The following is a 22,389-nucleotide window of genomic DNA, read 5'->3' as shown; positions in this document are numbered from 1 at the left end:
CCCATGCCTGCTGTGTAGCTGTCCTCCCTCCCTCCTGCCACCCTGGCTCTTCCCTCAGTTCACCTTCCTCTTTAGAAACCTCAGTCCTGATGTTGATGAAGGGGAAATACAGAGAGGAACAGGAGAAAGATCAGGGAAATTGAAAGCCATAGGATCTGAAAAATTCTGGCAGTGCTTACCAAGATCAGAGTTGACATTTTTTTTTTAATGTTTATTTATTTTTGAGAGGGAGAGAGACAGAGTGCAAGCGAGCAAGCAGGGAGAGGTAGAGAGAGAGACACACACACAGAGTCTGAAACAGGCTCCAGGCTCCCAGCTCCGAGCTGTCAGCACAGAGCCTGACACGGGGCTTGAACTCATGAACTGTGAGATCATGACCTGAGCTGAAGTTGGACGCTCTGTCAGCTGAGCCACCCAGGTGACCCCAAGAGTTGACAACCTAGTCCTGTTGCTTTCTGCTTCTGCCAGCCTTGCTTTTAAGCAATTAACTAAGGGGAAAAAAAAAGTCAATTACTCAGGTAATAACATTACTGTGTCTCCTTAAATAAAACAGTTTTCAAATAAATCACAAATAAAGCCAACTCCCACCTTTGCCCAACTCCCAATCCTTTCTGCCTGCCCCTCTCAGAAGTAACCATAGGTATGAGTTTGGGATAATTTCCTCATATTGTTAATTATACTTACAGAAAATATGTCATATTGTGTTGTGTGTGGTTTTAGAACATAAAATGATATTGTACTGACCATGGTATTCTGCAGTTGTTTTCTGCTGAACTGTACAACTTAAGATTTTTTCTAAATAAGGGATTGGCAAACTCCTGTAAAAGACCAGATAGGAAATATTTTAGGCTTTGCAGACCCTACTGTCTCTGTCATAAATACTCCACTCTGCCTTTGTAGGTAGCATGAAAGTGGCCATAGACAATTTGAAGCAAATGAGTATGCCTGTGTGCAAATAAAACTTCATAAAAACAAATGGTGGGCCAAAGTTTGCCTGTGGGCCACAGTTTTCTGAACCCTGTGTCCTCACTCACCCTCCCCTCTGTGTAGCCATGGGTGTGTGTGTGTGTGTGTGTGTGTGTGTGTGTGTGTGTGTGTGTGTGTAGGTATTTTTAACAGCTTCTATTGAGGTAGAATCCACATGCCTTACAATTCACCCATTTAAAGTGTGCATATAGTTCAGTGGCTTCTAGTATATTTGTAGAGTTGGGCATCCATCATCACAAGTAATTTTAGAACATTTTCATTACCCCCGAAAATACTTGGGCCTGTTCTATAATACACATAGATTTACTGTGTTCTTTTTAGCCGCTAATTATAATATTTATTAGTATGGACACACTGTCTTTTGTCTAAACCATTCTTTATTTTTTATTATTTGAGCATGGCTAAAATTTTCTCAGTGGATTTTATTTGTTGAGAACATAATATATGTGGTTAAAAACCAAAGGATAGTTATGCTGCACTGTTCAGTGAGGGGAAAACGCCTGCTCTCTAGCACCTGTCCGTGACATCCCTTCCCAGAGGCGGTCACTCTTACTGGTTTCTTTTGTGTCCCGGCAGATATAACCTGTGTGTCTAGGTGCATATAATATTCCATCCTCCTCCTTGTAGCCTGCTCCTTTTCTTGTTAATAGTCTATTCCACATCTTGCTTTTTCCACCTGCCAGTTTAGCCCAGCAATAACTCCTTATCACTACTGACAGTATCTCACATTCTGTCGCACAGATGTAATTTATTTAAACTTATCCCTCATTGTTGGACATTTTGATTTTTCATTTTTCTACTACTAGAAAGAGTATTACAGAGAATGTCCTTGACTGAATTTTTTTTTTTTTTTTAATGTATGTGAGAGTTTATCTCTTGGATAATTCCTAGAAGTGCAATTGCCAAACCAAAAGGATGTTAAAAAAAAGTTTTTTTTAATAGATTTTTTGACAAATTGTTCTGCAAATGTTAGGATGGCTCTGTCTTTACTGACCAGTAGGATAGCGCCTGTTCCCCCACCTTTGCCAGGCATCCATCACAAGATAGTTTGCTCTTCCTCTTTGTGATTTGCTTATCTCTCTCTCTCTCTCTCTCTCTCTCTCTCTCTCTCTCTCCCTCTCTCTCCCCCTCTCTCTCCCCCTCTCTCTCCTTCCTCCCCCCCCATCCCCCCCCCCCGAAATGACATTTGAGTAACAAAACATTGCAACACTGGGCTGCTTTGCTGATCATTTTCTTATTGGCTTGTAGGAATTGTTCGTATATTCTTCTTTGTTAGATATGTGTTGTCCAATCTTCTCTCTGGTTTTAGCTTTATCTTCTTGATGTCATGTTTGTTTTTGTTGGGCAGAAGTTTGCATTTTATTGTAGTTGAATTTTATTTTTCATCTGCCTTAGGATGTGTGCTTTTTGTGTCTTGCACACCATGCCAGTGGGTCATTATTTGCCTGTATTTTCTTCTAAAAAGTTTTATGGCACATAGATCCTTAATCTATTCCAGAGTTGATTGTGGTGTCTAGTATGAGATGGTCAGGTACAATTTCATACTTTTTCCCCATAAGGGTAGCCTCAGTCATCACTTCTGTCCTCATTGCTGTGTCTTTCTGGCTCAGATATAAAGTTTTCATATATGCATGGTTCCATTGAGTCTAGTGTCTGTTGGTATAACCCTGAGTTAGTATAATACTGTTATAATTAATATCACTCTGTAATTAAAGTTTTGATTTGCAGGAGGAGGCGGGTATGGCAAATCTCCTTGTTATTCTGTTCTTTAAGGATGCTTTGGCTACTCTTAGCCCTTTATGTTTTCTTATAAAATTTTAAAACAATAGAACTAAATGTTTTGGAGAAGCCTCTCAATTGTTTTTACATAGCACCTTTTACTCACTCCTGTTACCCTAACAGAATTAGGAGGTTTGGGAAGTATTTTTTTCCTAGCACGTTATATATCAATTTGGAAACGTTAACAGGAGAAGAACTTTCCTCCTTCCCTGTGCCCTTGGCCGCAGGTAATGCTTCTCAGTGCTCTGTGTTTAGTCTAAGCCTGCCTTCTGACCTCTAGACCAGTGTGTCCAGCTGCGTGTTAAGCTTCTGCACGTTCCTGGCTCACACACAGCACAGGCTGTTGCTTGGACATGTTCTTTTATAGCTAACGGCACCACAGCCTGCTAGGCCAGCAGTCTAGAAACCACCCTTGACGCTCTTCTAAATAGTTGCCAGATCTTCTCATTTCTTTTCATTGGAGGCACTGCCCCACATTTGGGTGAGGAATCCTCGTGCCTCACCAGGACTGTGATGATGTTCGCCTTCATCCCTGCTTCCAGTCTTGCCCCCTCCCAGCCAGTCTCCAAACAGAATGATCTGTGATGAAAATTAAAATGGGGCGCCTGGGTGGCTCAGTCATTTGGGCATCCGACTTCAGCTCAGATCATGATCTCACGGCTTGTGAGTTCGAGCCCTGCATCGGGCTCTGTGCTGACAGCTTGGAGCCTGCTTCTGATTCTGTCTCCCTGTCTCTCTGCTGCTCCCCTGTTTGCACTCTGTCTCTCTCGCTCTCTCTTTCTCTCTCCTTCTCTCTCCCTCCTCTCTCCCTCTGTCTCAAAAATAAATAACATTAAAAAAATTAAAATGAAAATATTTCCTTTTTAAAATCACTGAAAGTTTTCCATCTCTCTTAGGGTAATAGTCAAAATTCTTAATGTGACCTACATGACCCTCATTGTTCTGGCTCCTCTGTGATATCTTTCCAGCTTCATCTTTGAGCCGCAGCCTCTCTGTGTTCATTCACATCCACTGAGCCCAGAGGCCTATGCGCAGGACCTGCTGAGTCCCCCTGCTCACCCTGCTGCTACCACTTTCACCTCATTCATGCCCGCTTCTCTGTCAGCTCTCATGTATCACTTTCTCAAGGAAATCTCTTATCATCCAGACTTGGGCAGATCCTTCTGTTGTATGATATTATTGTCTGTACCTTTTTTTTCTAGCTCCTATCACAAGTGTAATGATTTATTTGTGTACTATTCTATTTAATGTCTTTATCTCCTGTTGAAGCTTCGGAGGGTAGCACCCATATCTTCTTTGTTCTCAATGAGAGAGAGAGGAAACACATACCAGCTATCTCACAGGATTGCTCCCCAGCCATACAGAGACAAGACTAATCCTTTCTTTAAAAATATTGAATATTGGTTGAAAATGGGCCAGTCTTGTGGTGGGATTAGAAAAGTGTTTGAATTTGACCTACCTGCTCTTGTCCTAAAACCATAGTTTCTTTAAGAGCTTGAAAATTTCCAGATTGGCCCCCCCCCTCCTGTTAATAAGCTTCTCTTGTGATTGGTATTAAGGTGAACTGAAGTCCAGTTCAAATGTGGGTAAGTGAGCAAAATAAGCCACAAAAAACAAAGGTTCATTTCTCTTCCCCTCCTCCTCCTGGCCCCCAGTCCCATGAGGGTGGGGGAAGGTTCATAGAGATAGTTAGATGAGGTGGCCCGTTGGTCTTCCATAAATCACTTATTCATGTATTTATTCTGCAAATATTCATTGGGTACCTAACATATGCCAGGCTCTGCGCCAGGCACCAAGGTACAGAATGAGCATTGTGCTAGCTGTCTGGTCCTTCATAGTCAAGTGGCTGGATAGATTTATAGCCAATGCTTATTGAGCACTTAGTAGTAGCCTAATGCTTCACAGCAGCTCTGTGAGGGTGAGTAGTAGTTTTTCCATTGAGAAAACTGAGCCACCAAATGGGAAATAATTTGCTCAAGGCCATTCACCTCATAAACCGTGGAGCTAGGGTTCAAATCCACTGTCTTAGCTATGATTCTGTATGGCCTGCCTATACGGATACAATGCAGTTCCAACAGAGTGAGCTAAGTGCCGGGTATAAAAAGTCCCCACTGTTGCAGTGGTGGATGTGGGGGCCACAGCAAAAGAGGTTTACTAGAGAAAATATGGTTTGACTTGAGATCCTGAAAGGTGGGGCAGGGATGGGGCAGTGGAAGGACAGAGATGTGGGATTTTTGAAACACATAGGACACTGAGTGTGAAGGGTAGAAGAAGAAAGGAACATGTTTGGTTTTAGGAACTGAGAAAAGTTCAGTATGATTAGAGCATATCCAGTAATTTATTCTATGGACTGTATTAGCCATTTGACATCTGATAGAGAGGAGTGGCAGAAACGGATGCATTTTAGCAAATTCACTAGTGATAGTATGTGAACTTAGTAAAAGGGCCTGCAGTCTCAGCCAGAGCAGGTGGGTGCCTGCTTCCTGATCAGAACTCTGGTCTCATTTCCCTGCACCCCACTCTAAACACATTTATTGAGCACCTGCTATGTGTCAGGCACTGTTCTGAACATAATGGGAATACAGCAACAAAATAAAGTGCTGTCATGGCACTTACATTTCATTTTTTTGTATTTAAGTTTATTTGTTTAGAGAGAGCGAGCGTGTGCAAGTGGGGACGGGGCATAGAGAGAGAACCCAAGGAGGCTCTGCACTATCAGCATGGAGCCTGATGTGGGGCTTGATCTCACGGACGGTGATATGAAGACCTGAGCTGACTCAAGCAGGCTCCACACTATCAGCGTAGAGCCCAATGAGTGGCTTGAGATCATGACCTGAGCCAAAATCAAGAGTCAGTCGCTTTAACTGACTGAGCCACCGAGGCCCCCCCGCCCTTAAACATTTCTGAGTGAAGGAAATTGATGGTGAAATGTACAATGTCAGGTGGTGATCAGTGCTGTGAAGAAAGGTGAAGCAGAGAAGGGATAAAGAGGTATACAGGATTTTGTTTTAAATTAGGTATTTAGGGAAGGCCTCCAGTGTGCTGTTTGAATTGAGTCCTGGAAGAAATGAAGACCACACCATGAGAATATCTGGGAGAAAAACGTTAAAGATAAAGGGAACAATGGGGCACCTGGGTGGCCCCGGTTAAGCGGCCGACTTTGGCTCAGGTCATCATCTTGTGGTTCATGAGTTCAAGCCCTGCATTGGGCTCTGTGCTGACCACTCAGAGCCTGAAGCTGCTTCAGATTCTGTCTCTGCCTGCACACTGTCTTTCCCCTGCTTGCACACTGTCTCTCTCAAATATAAAGATTAAAAAAAAAAATTTTTTTAAAGAGGCAAAGGGAACAAGCGAGTGCTGCACAAGTTCTGGGAAGGGAACGTACTTAGCACTTTGAAGAAAAAGCCAGGAAGACTACAGCAAGAACAGAACGATGGGAGAGAGGCTAAAGAGATGATGAGCTGGCGTGTTCCGTAGGTCCTTGAAGGTTCAAGAAGGCTTTGGACTTTGTTCCAACTGAGAATGGAAAACCATTGAAGGCTTCTCAACTGAAGAATGAGAAGACCTTACTGAAGGGCTCACTCTGGCTTAAGGAGGTAGATTGTAGAGGAGCAAAAGATAAAGGGGAAGACCTGTCAGGAAGCTTTGGAATAGTTGAGGCAGGAGATGCTAGTGGCTCATCCTAGACAAGAAGGATGAGTTGAGAAGTGGTCCTACGTTGAGAAGTGGTCAGGAGAGGTTTTGAAAGTGGAGCCAACAGGCTTTGCTGATAGATTAGTTGGCCATGTGGTGGCAGTGAAAAGAAATCAAGATAACTGAGGTCTGGGGCCTGGGGGAGAAAGAGTTGCCATTGAATGAGCAGCTGAAAGTTAACCAAATGCAATTAAGAAAAAGGGGACATAGGGGCACCTTGGAGGGCTCAGTTGGTTAAACGTCCGACTTCGGCTCAGGTCACGATCTCATGGTTTGTGAGTTTGAGCCCTGCATTGGACTCTGTGCTGACAGCTTAGCCTGGAGCCTGCTTCCGATGCTGTCTCTCTCTCTCTCTCTCTCTCTCTCTCTCTCTCTCTCTCTCTCTGCTCCTCCCCCACTCGCGTGCTGTGTCTCTCTTAAAAATAAATAAACATTAAAAAAAATTAAAAAGAAAAGACACAGATGCTTAATACAAACCATTCACCACTGTAATACCTGTTCACCTGCACAGTGAAACCGCTAGTGAATGATCAGCTCTAACCCAAATGCAGAGATAACAGGCTGCCTGGGACCCTACTGGGATGCCAGCGATATGGCCACCAGGGAAGCCTGGTCAGGGAACAGCTGTGTGAAGCCATACTTGTTGGTCCTGTGGGAGGAATCCAGTTTCACTGAGAAAATGAGCAAGTTTGACTTGGTTAGTTGATGCTGTCTCTATTCCAGAAGGTAGGAAAAAAAAAGTGAGGTTCTCTTTCTTTTTTTTTTTTTTTTTATTTATATATATATATATATTTTTTTTTTATTTATATAGCTCTTTCTTATTTAATCCTAGGCTGTCCGTAGCAGGCATGGCTATTTACATTTAAATGAAATTTTAAAAGAAATTAAAAAATAAATTCTAAATGAAATTTAAAAAATTCAGTTCTTCATTGAGAGTAGCCGTGGTTCAAGTGCTCGATAGCTACATGTAACTAGTAGCTACTGTGTTAGGCCTCACAGATATAAAACATTAGCTTGTGCAGGTAAATTACATTTTGCTGCTTTGCAGGCATTCCTTGGAGATGAGCAGGTTGGGTTCCAGACGATGTCAATAAAGTGACTATCACAGTAAAGCAAGTCAATGAATTTTTGTTTTTCCAGTGCACGTAAGGGTTATGTTGATACTATACTGTAGTCTGTTAAGTGTGCATTATGTTTAAAAATATTTCTACATGCCTTAATTAAAAAATACTTAATTGCTAAATGCTAACCATCATCTGAGCTTTCAACCGGTCCTAATCCTTTTGCTGGTGGAGGGTCTTGCCTCCATGTTGACGGCTGCTGGCTGATCAGGGTGGTGGTTGCTGAAGGGTGTGGTGGCTGTGGCAATTTCTTCAAATGACAGTGAAGTTTGCCACATCGATTGCCTCTTCCTTTCATGAACATTGTTCTGTAGCATGCGATTCTGCTTGATAGCATTTTGCCCACAACTTCTTTCGAAATTGGAGTCATTCCTCAAACCCTGCCACTGCTTTATCAACTAAGTTTATGTACCATTCTAAGTCCTTCGTTATTTCAACAACCTTCATAGCATCTTCACCAGAAGTAGATTCCGTCTCAAGAAACCGCTTTATTTGCTTACCTGTAAGAAGCAATTTCTCACTGTTCAAGTTAGATTGTGAGATGCAATTCAATTCCATCTTCAGGCTCCACTCCTTTTTAAAAAAAATTTTTTTTCATATTTATTCATTTTTGAGAGAGAGAGAGAGAATGAGCAGGGGAGGGGCAGAGAGAGAGAGAGAGAGAGAGAGAGAGAGAGAGAGAGAATCTGAAGCAGGCTCCAGGCCCCGAGCCGTCAGCACAGTGCCCGATGTGGGGCTCAAACTCATAGACCACGAGATCGTGACCCGAGCCAAAGTCGGATGCTCAACCAACTGAGCCATCCAGGTGCCCCTTTCAGGCTCCACTGCTAATCCTAGTTCTCCTGCTGTTTCCACCACAGCTGCAGTCCCTTCTTCCTCTGAGGTCTTGAACCCTGGAAATCATCCATGAGGGTTGGAATCAACTTGTTCCAAACTCTTGTTCATGTTGATATGTTACCTCTTCCTGCAAATCACAAATGTCCTTAACTACAATTAGAGTGGTGAATTGTTTCCAGAAGGTTTTTAATTTTCTTTCCCTGGATCCATCAGAGGAATCACTGTGTATGGCAGCTGTAGCCTTAGAAAATATATTTCTTAAGTAGTAAGATTTAAAAGTTGAAATTACTGCTTGAACCTTTGGCTGCAGAATGGATGTTGTGTTAGCAGGCATGAAAACAACATTAATTTCATTGTACATCTCCATCAGAGCTCTTGGGTGACCAGGTGTATTGTCAACAAGCAGTCACATTTTGAAAGGAATCTTTTTTTTCCCAGCAGTAAGTCTCAAAGGTAGGCTTAGAATGGTATGTTATCCGTGTTGTAAACAGATGTGCTGTCATCCCGGCTTTGTTTTTCCCTTTATAGAGCATTGGCAGAGTAGATTTAGTTGACTTTTAAGGACCCCAGGATTTTCGAAATGGTAAATGAGCACTGGCTTCAACTCAAAGTCACCAGCCACGTTAGCCCCTGATAAAAGAGTCAGCCTGTCCTTGGAAGCTTCGAAACCAGGCATTGACTTCTCCTCTTGAGCTTCGAAAGTCCCACATGGCATCCATCTTCTTCCGATAGAAAGCTGTTTTGTGTACGTTGAGAATCTATTGTTTAGTGTACTCACCTTCATTAACTATCTCAGCTAGATCTTCTGGAGAACTTGCTGCAGCTTCTACATCAGCACTTGACTTGACGCTCACCTTACACTTTGATGTTATGGAGACGGCTTCTTTCCCTAAACCTCATGAACCAACCTGCTAGCTTCAAATTCTTCCTCTTCAGCTTCCTCCTCTCTCTGAGCCTTCACAGAATTGAAGAGAGTGAGGACCTGGCTCTGGACTAGGCTTTGGCTTAAGGGACCTTGTGGCTGGTTTGATGTTCTGTCCAGACCACGAAAACTTTCTCTGTATCAGCAATAAGACTGTTTTGCTTTCTGATCATTTGTGTGTTCACTGGAGTAGCACTTTTCATTTCCTTCAAGAACTTTCCTTTTGCATTCACAGCTTGGCTAGCGGGCTCCAGAGGCCTAGCTTTCAGCCCATTTTGGCTTTCGACATGCCTTCCTCACTAAGCTTAAATCATTTCTAGCTTTTGATTTAAAGTGGGAGACACATGGCTCTTCCCTTTCACTTGAATACTTAGAGGCCATTATAGGGTTATAAATTAGCCTAGTTTCAGTATTGTTAGGTCTCAGGGGACAGGAAGGAGAGGGAGAAAGATGGGGTAATGGCTAGTTGCTGTTGCTTATTATTCCCATCTTATGTGGATATAGTTCATGGTACCCCAAACCATTACAACAGTAACATCAAATATTGGACACATAATATAATATATTAGTAATATAATAACTAATATAATAATTAGTGATAGTATATTACAAATTCTTAATCTTCCTGTTCAGATTAGTGTGCTGTTGAAGTTACACAGAAGAGTCTGTATTATAATAGTGGAAAGTATAAGAAACCCATTATTACTATCATCTTCATTTTCCCACTAGGAATCTCTCTAAAAATTCTAAGATCATGTTGGACATTTTATAAAAATAACATTAAGAGACCCTATCTTAGGTGGGATTATTTGTCTTTAGATTGGGTTCATGTAACTAACCTGGAGGGCAGTAGAAGTTAAGTTCGTAAAGCACATCCCCATAGGAACCTGAGGAAAGAATCTCAGAGTTCTTCTTGATACAGTAGGTAAAATCCTCATGGTGAAACACATGAAAATAAGTTAGAGAGGTAAGGGATGAATCAAAGAAATCCATAGCAGTGTGGTGAGAAATTATTTTTAGCTTTTCAAAAAGGAAAGATTTTGCAAATTATTATCCCAAATGTGATAAAGAAGAAACATTAATGGTAGGAATTTATGAAAGCACTTCTAGAAAGCAGTTTGAAAGTATGTATTAGATCCTTAGAATTGGAAGATCTTTTTGTCCAGTAAATTTACTTCTAATTAATTTATTCCAATAAATCCATCTTAAATGAAGGAATTTTTTTGTGTCTGAAAATTTCACCCTTCATTTCATATAATTTTTTAAAATTCTCATGCCCAAATACAGAGAAATGATTAAATTGGTAGACTGTAATCACAAGTATGTGTAATTTTTTAAAAGGTATAGAAGAAAAGCTGCAAGCCTACTGTCAGTGGTGAGAGTAATTATCAGGAAATGCTGGGTTTTTTTGCTGCTGCTTTTCTAAATTTTCAGTTTTTCATTAATGAAAAAATTTGTTTCTGGGAGAAATCCTGTTTGGAGACATTATACCATCTGACTTTCCAACTTTGTATTTTTTGGTGAATTCTTAGCAAAGTTTTAGGTATTTGTCTAGATTTTTTTTTCCTCCGTCACTGTTGCCTTTCTATCCTGTGTTAATACAGCACAATGTATAACTGTTTTAGACCTCCACGCAATGCCTGTGCCTGTGTAACTTAGCTAATTGTATTTGGGGCTTCCCAAACCTTTTTTTAAAGAGTAATCACATGTATAGTGAACTACGGTATGGTGTTCATCTGTGTATTTTCCTGATTTGAGGATTTTGCTTTTAAATACAAATGAGATGCATATCATAGTGCATCTATACAAATCTGGTTATGATTTTGGCCAGGTTAGTATGTATATTCCAATCTTTAGACCAATCACTAAAAAAAAAAAAAAAAAAAAAAACAAAAACAAAGATGTACAGTAGTAAAACCTTGGATTGCGAGTAACTTGTTCTGTGAGTGTTCTGCAAGACGAGCAAACATTTCTAATAAATTTTAACTTGATAAATGAGCAATGTCTTGCAATATGAGTTGTACTTGACGCCAGACATCATGTGATCACAATGGAGCCAGTGGTTCTCTCTCTCTTGCTGTGGGATTGTGGTTGATCGTCAATGCAGTGTTACATTTCTGTGAAGTCTTCAAAAGGAGGCAAAAGCAAGGGTCAATGGATAGGTTCCTTGATAAAGTTGCACAAAAAGAAAATGATTCCCTTGAGTCAGTAGATAGCTGTGATTCGTTAATGCTAGCAAAAGTCGTCCTGTACAATAACCCTCCTCTCTGTTGTCTCCCTCACACCAGCCACGAAGGTTTTCAAAGGTAAGTGCAGGTTAATTCGTTTTTCTTTATATTTCGTATTTTCTTTATTATTTTGTATTATATTACAGTATTGTAATCATTTTTATATGAATATTTTTGGGTTGTGGAACGCATCTGAGTTTCCATTATTATGGGGAAATTCGCTTTGATATACAAATGCTTTGGATTACAAGCATGTTTCTGGAATGAATTATGCTCGCAAACCAAGGTTTTATTACGTAGCTAAAAAGTCAATAGAGAAATTAAAATAAAATACTAAAAAAATGACCTAAGAGTATAAAAAAGGCAGTAAAGGGAAGAAGGGGAACAAGAGAGGAGATAAATGGAAAACAAAATGGCAGATCTAAGCTCATCTAAGTATCAATAATTATATTAAATATTAAATGGACTAAACACTCCCAGTTAGAAGCTAGAAATTGTCAAAAAGGAGTAGACAAGATTCAATGAAATGCTGCCTATAAGAGATACACTTTAGCTATAGAGATACAGATAGGTTGAAAGTAGAATGGATAAAGATACACCATGCAAATGGTAATTAAGTGAAGGCCAGAGTGGCTATGGCTAACATATAAAATCTATTTTAAGACATAAACTAGTACCAGAACTGAAGAAGGAGGAGTAAGGATCATGGGATGTGTACACAGTAAGAGAGCCCAAAATACATGAGGCAAAAAATTGATAATTAAAGGGAAAAATGGACAGTTATACAATCACAGTTGAAAATTTTAACATCCTGCAGCAGTTGATGGAACAACTAGATAAAGAAATCAATAACTAGAGAAAATCTGAAAAACATCAAACACATTGACTTAATTGAGATTTTTGAAAACTGCACCCAGCACCTTCAGAATTTACATTTTTTTTCCTGCGTACGTGATTTTTTTCATGCGTACATGATAGGATACCAGGATAAAGTCTCAGTAAATTTTATGAAATTGTAAGAATATGTTCTCTGACTACGGTGGAATTTTATTAGAAATCAACAACAATAGGATATCTAGAAGAGCCTCAGATGTTTGGAAATTAAACAGTGTTCTGAACTGAATGCTAATGAAAATACAATATATCAAAATTTGTGGGATGTATTTGGTGCTTAGAGAGAAATTTATAACTTTCACTGCTTATAGTAGGAAAGAATTTTATACCAGTTATCCAAGTTTTTACCATAAGAAACTGAACTCAGAGTGGCTGCCCCCATCTGCCCTTTCTGTCCCCCAACAATCTCTATGGCACGTTATCATGAGGACTGGCATTCTCCTTGCTGCCAGTGGGCAGACCTGCTTTTGGAGCTCAGTAGAAATGCCCTAAGCCTGGAGCATTGTTGAAAATAACAATGGTCTCAAATTAGGTGGCAAACAATCTAGAAAGGCCAACAACACAGCTGCCTCAGGCTGTGATACTGGTTGGAGCAAGCAACACAGTACCCTCACATTTAATAGGAGACCTGGAGAATGAGACAGCCATTTGAGCTTTATTGAGCTTCTGTATATTCCTGGGAATTTGGAAGGCTACATGCATGCTTAAGAAAGACCACAAAGGACCCCAGTTATCGACTCAACCCTGGCTGAACAGGAGACCAGAAGATGAGAGCTTCACTGAATATTGAATGTGTGCCTCAACCTGTATACATCTCACCTTAGCAAAAAGTGTGGGAGCCTTGCTCATTAGAGATGTTTAAGTACAACCTCTGACCAGTCATTGGTCAAAGAGAGTTGTTTTTGCCAAACATAAGTTATTCTTGGTAGTGGCCCCTAGAAGCCAGAATTTAATAATATTAACAGCTAAGCAGACATGCAAGTGGCTGCATACTGCAGAGGAGACAGATTTTGTATAGTTAGCCTGCCCATTTCACTAAAACAAACAGCAATGGCATCCCACCTGGATACAATCAAGGGTTGCTACAATATAGTCTAAAATCTTTAGTTTTCAGAAAAATTGTGAGACATGCATAAGAAACAGGAATGTATAGCTCATACACAGGAAATAAAGCTGGCTAATAGAAAGTGTCTCTGGAGGGGCCCAGATGCTATATACTTAGTTAACAAAATTTCAGAGCAGCTGTTATAAATGTGTTCAAAGAACTAAGGACAGATACCACATTCAGAGAATTAAAGGAAAATGTGATGACAGTGACTCATCAAGTAGACACTAGCAATGCAGAGATAGAATTTACATACATATGAATATATGTGTGTGTCCCCAAATAGAAATTCTTGAGCTGAAAGTACAGTAACTAAAATGAAGAATTCATTAGAGTAATTAACAGCAGATTTGAACTGGCAGAAGGAGTCAGTGACCTTGAAAATTGATGAACAGACATTATTTCAGTTTGGGGAACATACAAAAAAAGAACAACAACAAAAATAGAGCCCCACACACCTGTGGGACATTATCAAGAATACTGACATATGCCTGAGGCATAATGGGAGAGCCAGAAAAGAGAGGAGAGAGAGGAAGAGGCAGAAAAAAATATTTAAAGAAATAATAGCCACAGCTTCCCACATTTGATGGAAAATATTAAACTACACATCTGAGGAGTTCAGCAAACTCCGAGTAGGATAAACTCATCTATACACATAGTAGTCAAACTGTGGAAAGCCAGAACCAAAGAGAAAATCTTAAAAGCACCTAGAGAAGTATCTCATTATGTACAAGAATTCCTTGGTAAGATTAACAGCTAATTTCTCATAAGAAACCACAGTGGCCAAAAGGCAGTGGGATGACATATTCTAATTGCTGAAAACAAACTGTCAATCAAGAATTTTATGTCTAACAAAACTGTCCTTTGTTTTTCATACAAAAAAATAAAGATCACTGGTAAAGGTAATCACTTAGGTATATCTAACAAACAGTATATTCATTTCTATTACTGTGCAACAAACTACACAAACATATGGCTTAAAACAGTGCACATTTATTACCCTACAGTTTTAAAGTGTTGGCCAGCATGTTTTCATCTGTAGGCTTGAGTAGAGAAAAATTTGCTTCCAAGCTCATTCAGGTTGTTACCAGGTTAATTTCCTTGGGCTTCTAGGACTGAGCACTTCAGCTGCTTGCTGGCTGTTGGCTGGAGGTTCCAGTGGTTGCTGCAGGTTCTTGTCCTGTAGGCTTTCCCACCTGTGCTCCTTACCTCATCAAGTCAGCAAGGAGAGTCCCTATAGTGAGTCTGCCGGCAAGATGGAATCTCATATAACAGAACACAATCACAGTAGTGACAAGCCATCACCTTTGCCACACTCTTGGGTTAGAAGGAAGTCCTACGTTCTGCTTACAACTGGCCGGGAGAGGATTACAGAAAGGCATGGACATGAAGAGGCAGGGATTATGGGAGGGGCCACCTTAGAATCATTCTGCCATAAACAGTATAAATGTATTTTCCTCCTTTTCATCTCTTAAAGACAACAGTATAAAACAAGTATAAAACTGCTGTTAGGCTTATGTAGAGATGTAATATATTTGATGATGGTAGCACAAAGGAGAGGGGAGGGGAAAAGAGCTGTATTGGAACAGTTTCTATGTACTGCTGGAATTACACCCAAAGTAATAATAGGAATGAATAATAGAAGAGAAATCAGTGGGATCGAAGATGGGAAAATGATGGGGAAAACTGATGAAGAAAATAAAAGACATATCACCAGTATTTTGTATGGACAGATCCTACAGACATTAAAAGGGTAATAAGGAATATAATGGACACCTTTATGCCATTCAGAAGAAATGAACCAGTTCCTTGAAAGACAAATTGTCAAAACTGACTCAAGGAGAAATAAAACAATTTAATAGCCCTATACTGGAGAAATTTTGTTGATAATTAAAACTTTTCACTAAGGAAACTTCAGGCCCAGCTGCCTTCTCTGTTGAATTATTTCAAATATTAAAAAAAATAAACAATAACAGCACTACCCAAACTCTAAGGGAACACTTCCAAATGTACTGTACAAGGTTTGCAGTGCCCTGATACAAAACCAAATAGACACTGAAAGAAATGAAAACTATATACCAGTATCCTTTGTGACAATAGGTTAAAAAAAAAAAAAAATCCTGGACAAAATACTAGCAAATCTTATCAGTATACAACAAAAAGAATATTACATCATGGCCAACTACAGTTTACCCCAGGAATGTAAGGTTTAAGATATGAAAAGCATGGTAATTTCCACTGTCTATAGAACTAAAGTAAATACCAAGTGATCATTTCAATAGATGCAGAAGATGCATGTGACAATATGAAATACCCATTCATCAATAAAGACTCAGCAAACAAGAAGCAGAAGATAACTTCTAAAACCTAAGGAAAGGCACCTAAGAAAAGCTATAATATGCATCACAGTAAATGGTGAATTGCCTATTGCTTTCCGAGATCAGGAATAAGGCAAGAGTAGATGTTTTTACCACTTTTATTCAACTCTTGTTTAAATAAGAGGCCTGTGGATTGGAAAGGAAGAAATGAAGCTTTCTTCGCACAGAATGTAATTGTGTACCTAGACTAGCATAACAAATATACAATAATGTGCTTGAACTAAAATTTAGTTAGGTAGACAATACATAGGTCAGTATATAATGAACCTTATTTCTCTATATCAGCACTTAATACTTGGAAAATGAAATTTTGAAACTGCATTACTATACCAACAAAACTTAAAATATTTAGCAATAAATGTAATGAAAGATGTGCAAGACCTACACACTGAAAAAGTACAAAACATTCCTGATGGAAATCAAAGAAGACCTAAATAAATAGATACTTCATGTTCATGTTTGGAAGAATCAGTATTATTTAAAGTATTAGGGGATGGTTTCCATTTTTAGAGGTGATGAAGTTCCAATCAAAATCCCGCAGGTTTGTTTGAAGAAATTGTCAATTCCAAAATTTATTGGCCAAAAAAGTTTTTAAAAAGGTTTGAGGATATATACTACCTGCTATCAAAACTTACTGTAAAGCTGCAGTAATCAAGACAAGCCACTATTGGTGTATAGATACACTTTTAGGTCAATAGAACAGGATAGGGTTTGGAAATAGACCCATACTTGCATATGGTAAATGGTTTTCAGCAGTGGCACAAGCATAAATCATTGGGAAAAAGATAGTTTTTACAACAGATTGTGCTGGACAACTAGATACCTGTGTGGAAAACAGTGAACCTTGATCTGATCGCACTGTACGCAGAAATCAGCTAGCAATAAGTCATTCTTCTAAATATGAGTTGAAAGTTGAACACTTCTAGGGGCACCTGCGTGGCTCATTCTGACCCTTGATTTCACCTCAGGTCATGATCTCACGGTTCGTGTGAGTTCAAGCCCCACATCAGGTTCTGTGCTAACAGCACCGAATGTGCTTGGGATTCTGTCTCTCCCTTTCTCTCTGCCCCTCCCCTACTCACACATGCTCTTTTTCTCTCTCTCAAATTTAAAAAACAAGGTATAACACTTCTAGAAGAAAACATAGAAATTCTATGTGATACTGTGTTGGGCAAAGATTTCTTAAATGGGACACACAAAGCACAAGCAATAAAAAACAAAAAAAAAGTCAACTTCATCAAAATTTAAAACTTCTGCTCTTCAAAAAACAAAACAAAACCATATAGAACAAGAAAAGGCAATCAAGAGACTAGGAGAAAATATTTATAAAACATACCTAACAAAAAGCTTGTATCCAGAATATATACACAATTAAATTATAAACTCAGTTATGAGAAAATATAGCCACTTAGTAAAACAATGTGGCAATTTCTTGGGAAGTTAAACATGCACTTAATGTGTGACCCAGCCAGTTCTTGCCTAGATATTTACCCAAGTGAAATGAAATCATATGCACTTACAGATTTGGTTGTGAATGTTCACAACAGCCTTATTCATAGTAGCCTCAAACTGGAAATAACACAATTGTCCACCTGCTGGTGAATCATAAATAAATGTGTATCCATATTATGGAATACAGTTCAGCAATACAAAGGCATGAACCTTTGATACACACTGATAACATGGGTGAATTTCAGAAACATCTTGCTGAGTGAAACAGGTCAAACACAAAAGTCTACACACTATGTGATTTCACTTCTATGAAATTCTGGAAGGGCAAAACTTTAGTGGTTGCCTGGGACCCAGAGTCTGGGCAGGGAATTGACTGTAAAGAGACAGGAAGGAACTTCTTGAGATGATGGAAATATTTTGATTGTGGTGGTGGTTACATGGCTGTATACAATTTGTCAAAGTTCATCAACCTCCGTTTAAAGTGAGTGGATTTTATTGTACCTCAGTCAAGCTGTTGGAAAAAAAGAAATCCTATTGGTGGGAAGCATTTTTTATACACACTTTAAATTTTTTCAGTAGATTCAAATGGATTTCTTGAGACTATACTATAACTTGTTTAAAATAAGTTGCACTTGAAAAACATAAAAATAGAAAATAAAGTAAGTTGCACCTTGGAGGGAGGGAGGCTTGCTATAAGCAGACAAAGTAATGAGGTGGGTGGGGCTGCTCTGTTAGTGTTCAGAGAAAGTTTTTTCTCAGAAGGGACATTTGAGCAGATACAGATGAAGTGAATTGAGTTCAAAGAAATGTCTTGACGTGTGCCTTGCTCCATCTCTTAATTTCTATCTAGATTTCTGTGGTTTCTGTTACTATCACAAATGAGATCTTTTTCTTATCTGTTGCACTGGCTAATAATAATTCTTAAATTAATCTTTGTTTGCATCCTCAATGGTCTTCTGTCTCCCATTTGTTAATTCCTTGAGGACAGTAAGTATACAATTTCATGCATTGTTAATTTACATCTCTGCTGTGCTGTGTTTCCAGCGTGTGCTTACTTAATGCATTTTCATGGTTTTTCTGAGACTGAGCAGATCCTTGTTGTATCTGTTAATCTTTGTTTTTCCTAGCTCAGTATAGCACCAAAATGTAAGTAGCACCTAAAAAAGACGTAGTAAAGTGGAAAACCAAAGATGCTAGTGCCATTTCACGTAACATATTTTCAGTCTTAACTGTCAAATAGAGCAAGTATAGGATGCAGCACAAGACTGTGTGCTGACACCTTAAAGACCCCCCTGGTGGATGAAAAAAGGTGAGAGAAATGAAAGAAGGTATTCTTAAATCTGACAAGTTAAGAAAGAATGTTGGAAGCAGCTCATTATAGATTAGAAATGGAAGTCTTGGCAAAATTCATTGTTTCATTTGAATTAAAGGTATTCTTTTAGATTCATGCCTGTCTTCACTTGGTCTCTGTATATAAGGGAGGTAGGTTTCAGATGTGAAGGCTTCAGTGTCAGCTGTCTAAATGAAAACATTAGTAGCTGAAGTTCATTCCTGATACCAGCAGATGGCAGCAAAATGCTTTGTTTAAATGTTCTTGCTTTTTTTTTTTTTTTTTTTTCTTTCTTTCTTTTTTTTTTTTTTAAGTCACAGAGTAAATAGGTATTGTATCTTTTTCTTTTGGCGAAGGCCAAGGCAGATGGAATACTCTTAGTTTCTTTAAATGGTAATACAACCTTTGGGTACTGTCAGTTTATACTAAGTGGTTTTATAAATTCAACTGATACAGCTTACATAAAAATGTTAACCTTTTTTACAGGTTTTGTTAGCAACTACTTCTTAATTGTCATTTTTATTCTCCATAGTATTATTAATATTTTATATATAGTTTTCTGCCTCACAGATTTTCCTGAGGGACACAGCTGTCCTAATATAGTTTGGAATGAAATAACATTTTAGTAAACAGTACTTGAATGTTTAATCATATAACTTGGGAAGCTTTTCGTTTGTTTGAAAAACACTCATGAATTTCTCTCTTTCATGAACAAACCAGAAATTAAGGGTGATGTTTATAAGGAGAAAGCATTTTAATCCTAAGTAGTTAGGTCTGAACAATTTATTTTCACGTGAAATTGCTAGCCTCCAGGCAGTGACCTACATAGTAGGAAGGAGCACTTCTTCTACCCACAGCCCCGGAAGGCCAGTGGGAGGAGAGCTATACAGAACTGACCCTTGCTTTCAGGAGAGATTGGGGGCAGGTGACAAGTCAGTGACATAGCAGATAGATTATTGCTTTTCTTCCTCTTTTATTCTTTCCTCTTCTCCCTCCTCCCACCATCCCCTACCCCCCCCCCCCCATTTCTCTCTCTCTCTTTCTCTCCAGAAATCAATCCATTTAGGAGAGAGTTTTGGAACTGTTTTAGAAAATAATATTTATACAGTGCTGAGGTTTCTCCGAATTTTTCACCCAATGTGGTGTTTAATTCTTATAAACTCCAAAATTCTTGTAAAACTAAGAATCCAGAATAGTCTTTTATCTTATGAAAACATGATTTATCAAGATCACTTAACATATATCTTACATGCTTTGGAATTTTTACAGACCACAGAAAATTTTTTTTTTCTTTTTTTACCTAATACACCCTAAAACAACATGGCCTGCCAGACCACAGTACATCCGTAATTTAGAGCAGCAGATGTTGCTACACATGCTTCTCTTTAAGACCAAGAAACACAAGAGAAAATAAAATAAAAAGTTCAAAACAGAAGAGAAACATGAAACAATACAGAGATGAGAGAGTTGAGTAGCCAAAAGCAATTGGTTAAATTAGCCAAGAGAGGGGATGTGGCGATCTGAACTCTCTGTTTTTGCCCATCTATCTTTTAAATACTTTGTAAGTCATTTTCATTCTGTTAACCCAGGTTTGGTAACTTTCTACCAAAATTTATTTTCCATGAAACTATGCTTCAATTGAGGAAAGAAGTACTTGATGTTCATTATAATGTTCAGTCATTTCGCAATTTTTATGGAAACGTCTTAAATGCCCTGTGCCATGGTAGAGACCATTGTTTTGTCTTCAAGTCTGCTAATGTTTTCGTTTTGGTTTTAACTCTAGCTGATCCTACAGTTAAGGACTTGATCGGAGGCTTCACTGCTCTTCATTATGCAGCTATGCATGGCCGGGCCCGGATCGCACGCCTGATGTTAGAGTCTGAATACAGGAGTGACATTATTAATGCCAAAAGTAATGACGGCTGGACTCCCCTCCATGTGGCTGCTCACTATGGGAGGGACTCTTTTGTCCGACTTCTACTGGAGTTCAAGGCGGAGGTCGACCCGCTCAGTGATAAAGGCACAACACCACTTCAGCTCGCTATCATCCGAGAGAGGTCAAGCTGCGTGAAGATCCTCCTGGACCACAATGCCAACATTGACATCCAGAACGGTTTCCTGCTGCGATACGCTGTGATCAAAAGCAATCACTCTTATTGCCGAATGTTCCTTCAGAGAGGAGCAGACACAAACTTGGGTCGCTTAGAAGATGGACAGACTCCTTTACATTTGTCTGCCCTTAGGGATGATGTGCTTTGTGCACGGATGTTATATAATTATGGAGCGGACACAAACACAAGGAACTATGAAGGACAGACCCCATTGGCTGTTTCAATAAGTATTTCTGGAAGTAGTCGACCATGTTTGGATTTCTTACAAGAAGTCACAAGTATGTAATTTCATTATTACTGTCATTGCATTTAAAATGTTCATCTTCTGAGGGGCTTTAGATGTTTTCACAACTTAAAATGACCAGACACTAATGATTCCTATTAGCCCTGCTTATTAATAAGTTATTATTAATATTCTACTTCATTCATCTGAAGTAAAAAGAAACTTCTAGATCACAGGGTTTCATACAAATTCAGTTGCATTACTGAAAGTAACAGGGGTATGTATATAGGTTGAGATAGGAAATGGAGAAAAGGACAGAGAGAAGAGAAATTTTTAAATTCACTAAGATCTGTGTTAGAACAAAGCAGTTCTTGCTGGTCATATACATAGTCGTTCAGGCTTTCATGGACTTCAGCTTGAGGAATGAGAAGGAGAGTTTGGGATTTTAGGTTCTATGTCTGTGTAAGTGTCCTAGAATTTGTGCTTTCTTGCTAAGCTGTTGCTCACCGTTTTATTGTTTCTTTGCTGGCTTCCTATGATGTGACCCCACATGAGATGAACAGCAGTGTTCCTGATTTAGGGATACTAATAATGCAGGTTAAGGATGCTAGAAGTTGTTGTAAGAAAAGATTTTTTTTGTCAGTAGGAAATTTGGTGCCACTGTCCCTGGTCCACATGACTTCCACTTTCGACACGGTTTTGTGTGGGCACTTCTTCTTAAAGCCTGGAGGCATATGACCTACCTCATGTTGTGGTGCACATGTTTGCATCATTTTTCCGGCAGGGGTATTGGTTTGTGCGGACACTGCCTCCTTCTCTTGCTGGATGTCCTGTGTGACTAGTCGAGTGTGTGTCTCAGAGCTCAGCTTCCAAACATGAAGCTAAAGTCTGTAAACAAAATATATGATTTTACCAACTGCTGCACTTTTTAGTGAATTCCTCTTTCCTCGCCTGATTTTTACCTTTCAGTCATTAATAAGGAAGAAATTAGGGTACCAGGTACCGAGGGGTAAGGAGTTTACTTGACCTTGTAGATAATCTGCCCCCTTGTTTGGAACTGAACTTGGGAGTAGAAATTTGCAGATTCTTTCAGCAAGTTTTCTAGCAGTCTAGAAATGAAGTATAATTTGAATTTTGTATGTTTGTAAAAAGGAAAAGACATTATCACCACTGGGTGTATACACACTAAAGCATAAAAAGAAATCACACTCAGGATCTAACATGTGCTGTCCAGTAGGTCTTTCTGCGTGGTCTGAAAATGGTCTGTCTGTGCTGTCCAATATGGTGGCTGTTGTACACTTGTTACATGGCTAACACCACTGAGGAACT

The 22,389-nt window shown here is 39.2% G+C and overlaps 1 protein-coding gene across 3 annotated transcripts in view; it reads left to right on the top strand.

The window, feature by feature from the left end:
* The window catches only part of ASB7 (ankyrin repeat and SOCS box containing 7), a 49,142-nt gene that overhangs the window by 11,914 nt on the left and 14,839 nt on the right, over nucleotides 1–22,389 (top strand). For all 3 annotated transcript variants that reach the window (XM_086711410.1, XM_025919719.2, XM_086711411.1), the window contains exon 5: nucleotides 20,510–21,115. In XM_086711410.1, the coding sequence (XP_086567536.1) occupies nucleotides 20,510–21,115 (606 nt within the window). The remainder of the gene's footprint in view (nucleotides 1–20,509; nucleotides 21,116–22,389) is intronic.

Source organism: Puma concolor, chromosome B3, assembly GCF_028749965.1.
Source record: "Puma concolor isolate L17-30 chromosome B3, mPumCon1.1.hap2, whole genome shotgun sequence".
Lineage (NCBI taxonomy): Eukaryota > Metazoa > Chordata > Mammalia > Carnivora > Felidae > Puma > Puma concolor.
Note: the sequence above shows the minus strand (reverse complement) of the source record. Positions and strands in the feature narration are given on the sequence as shown.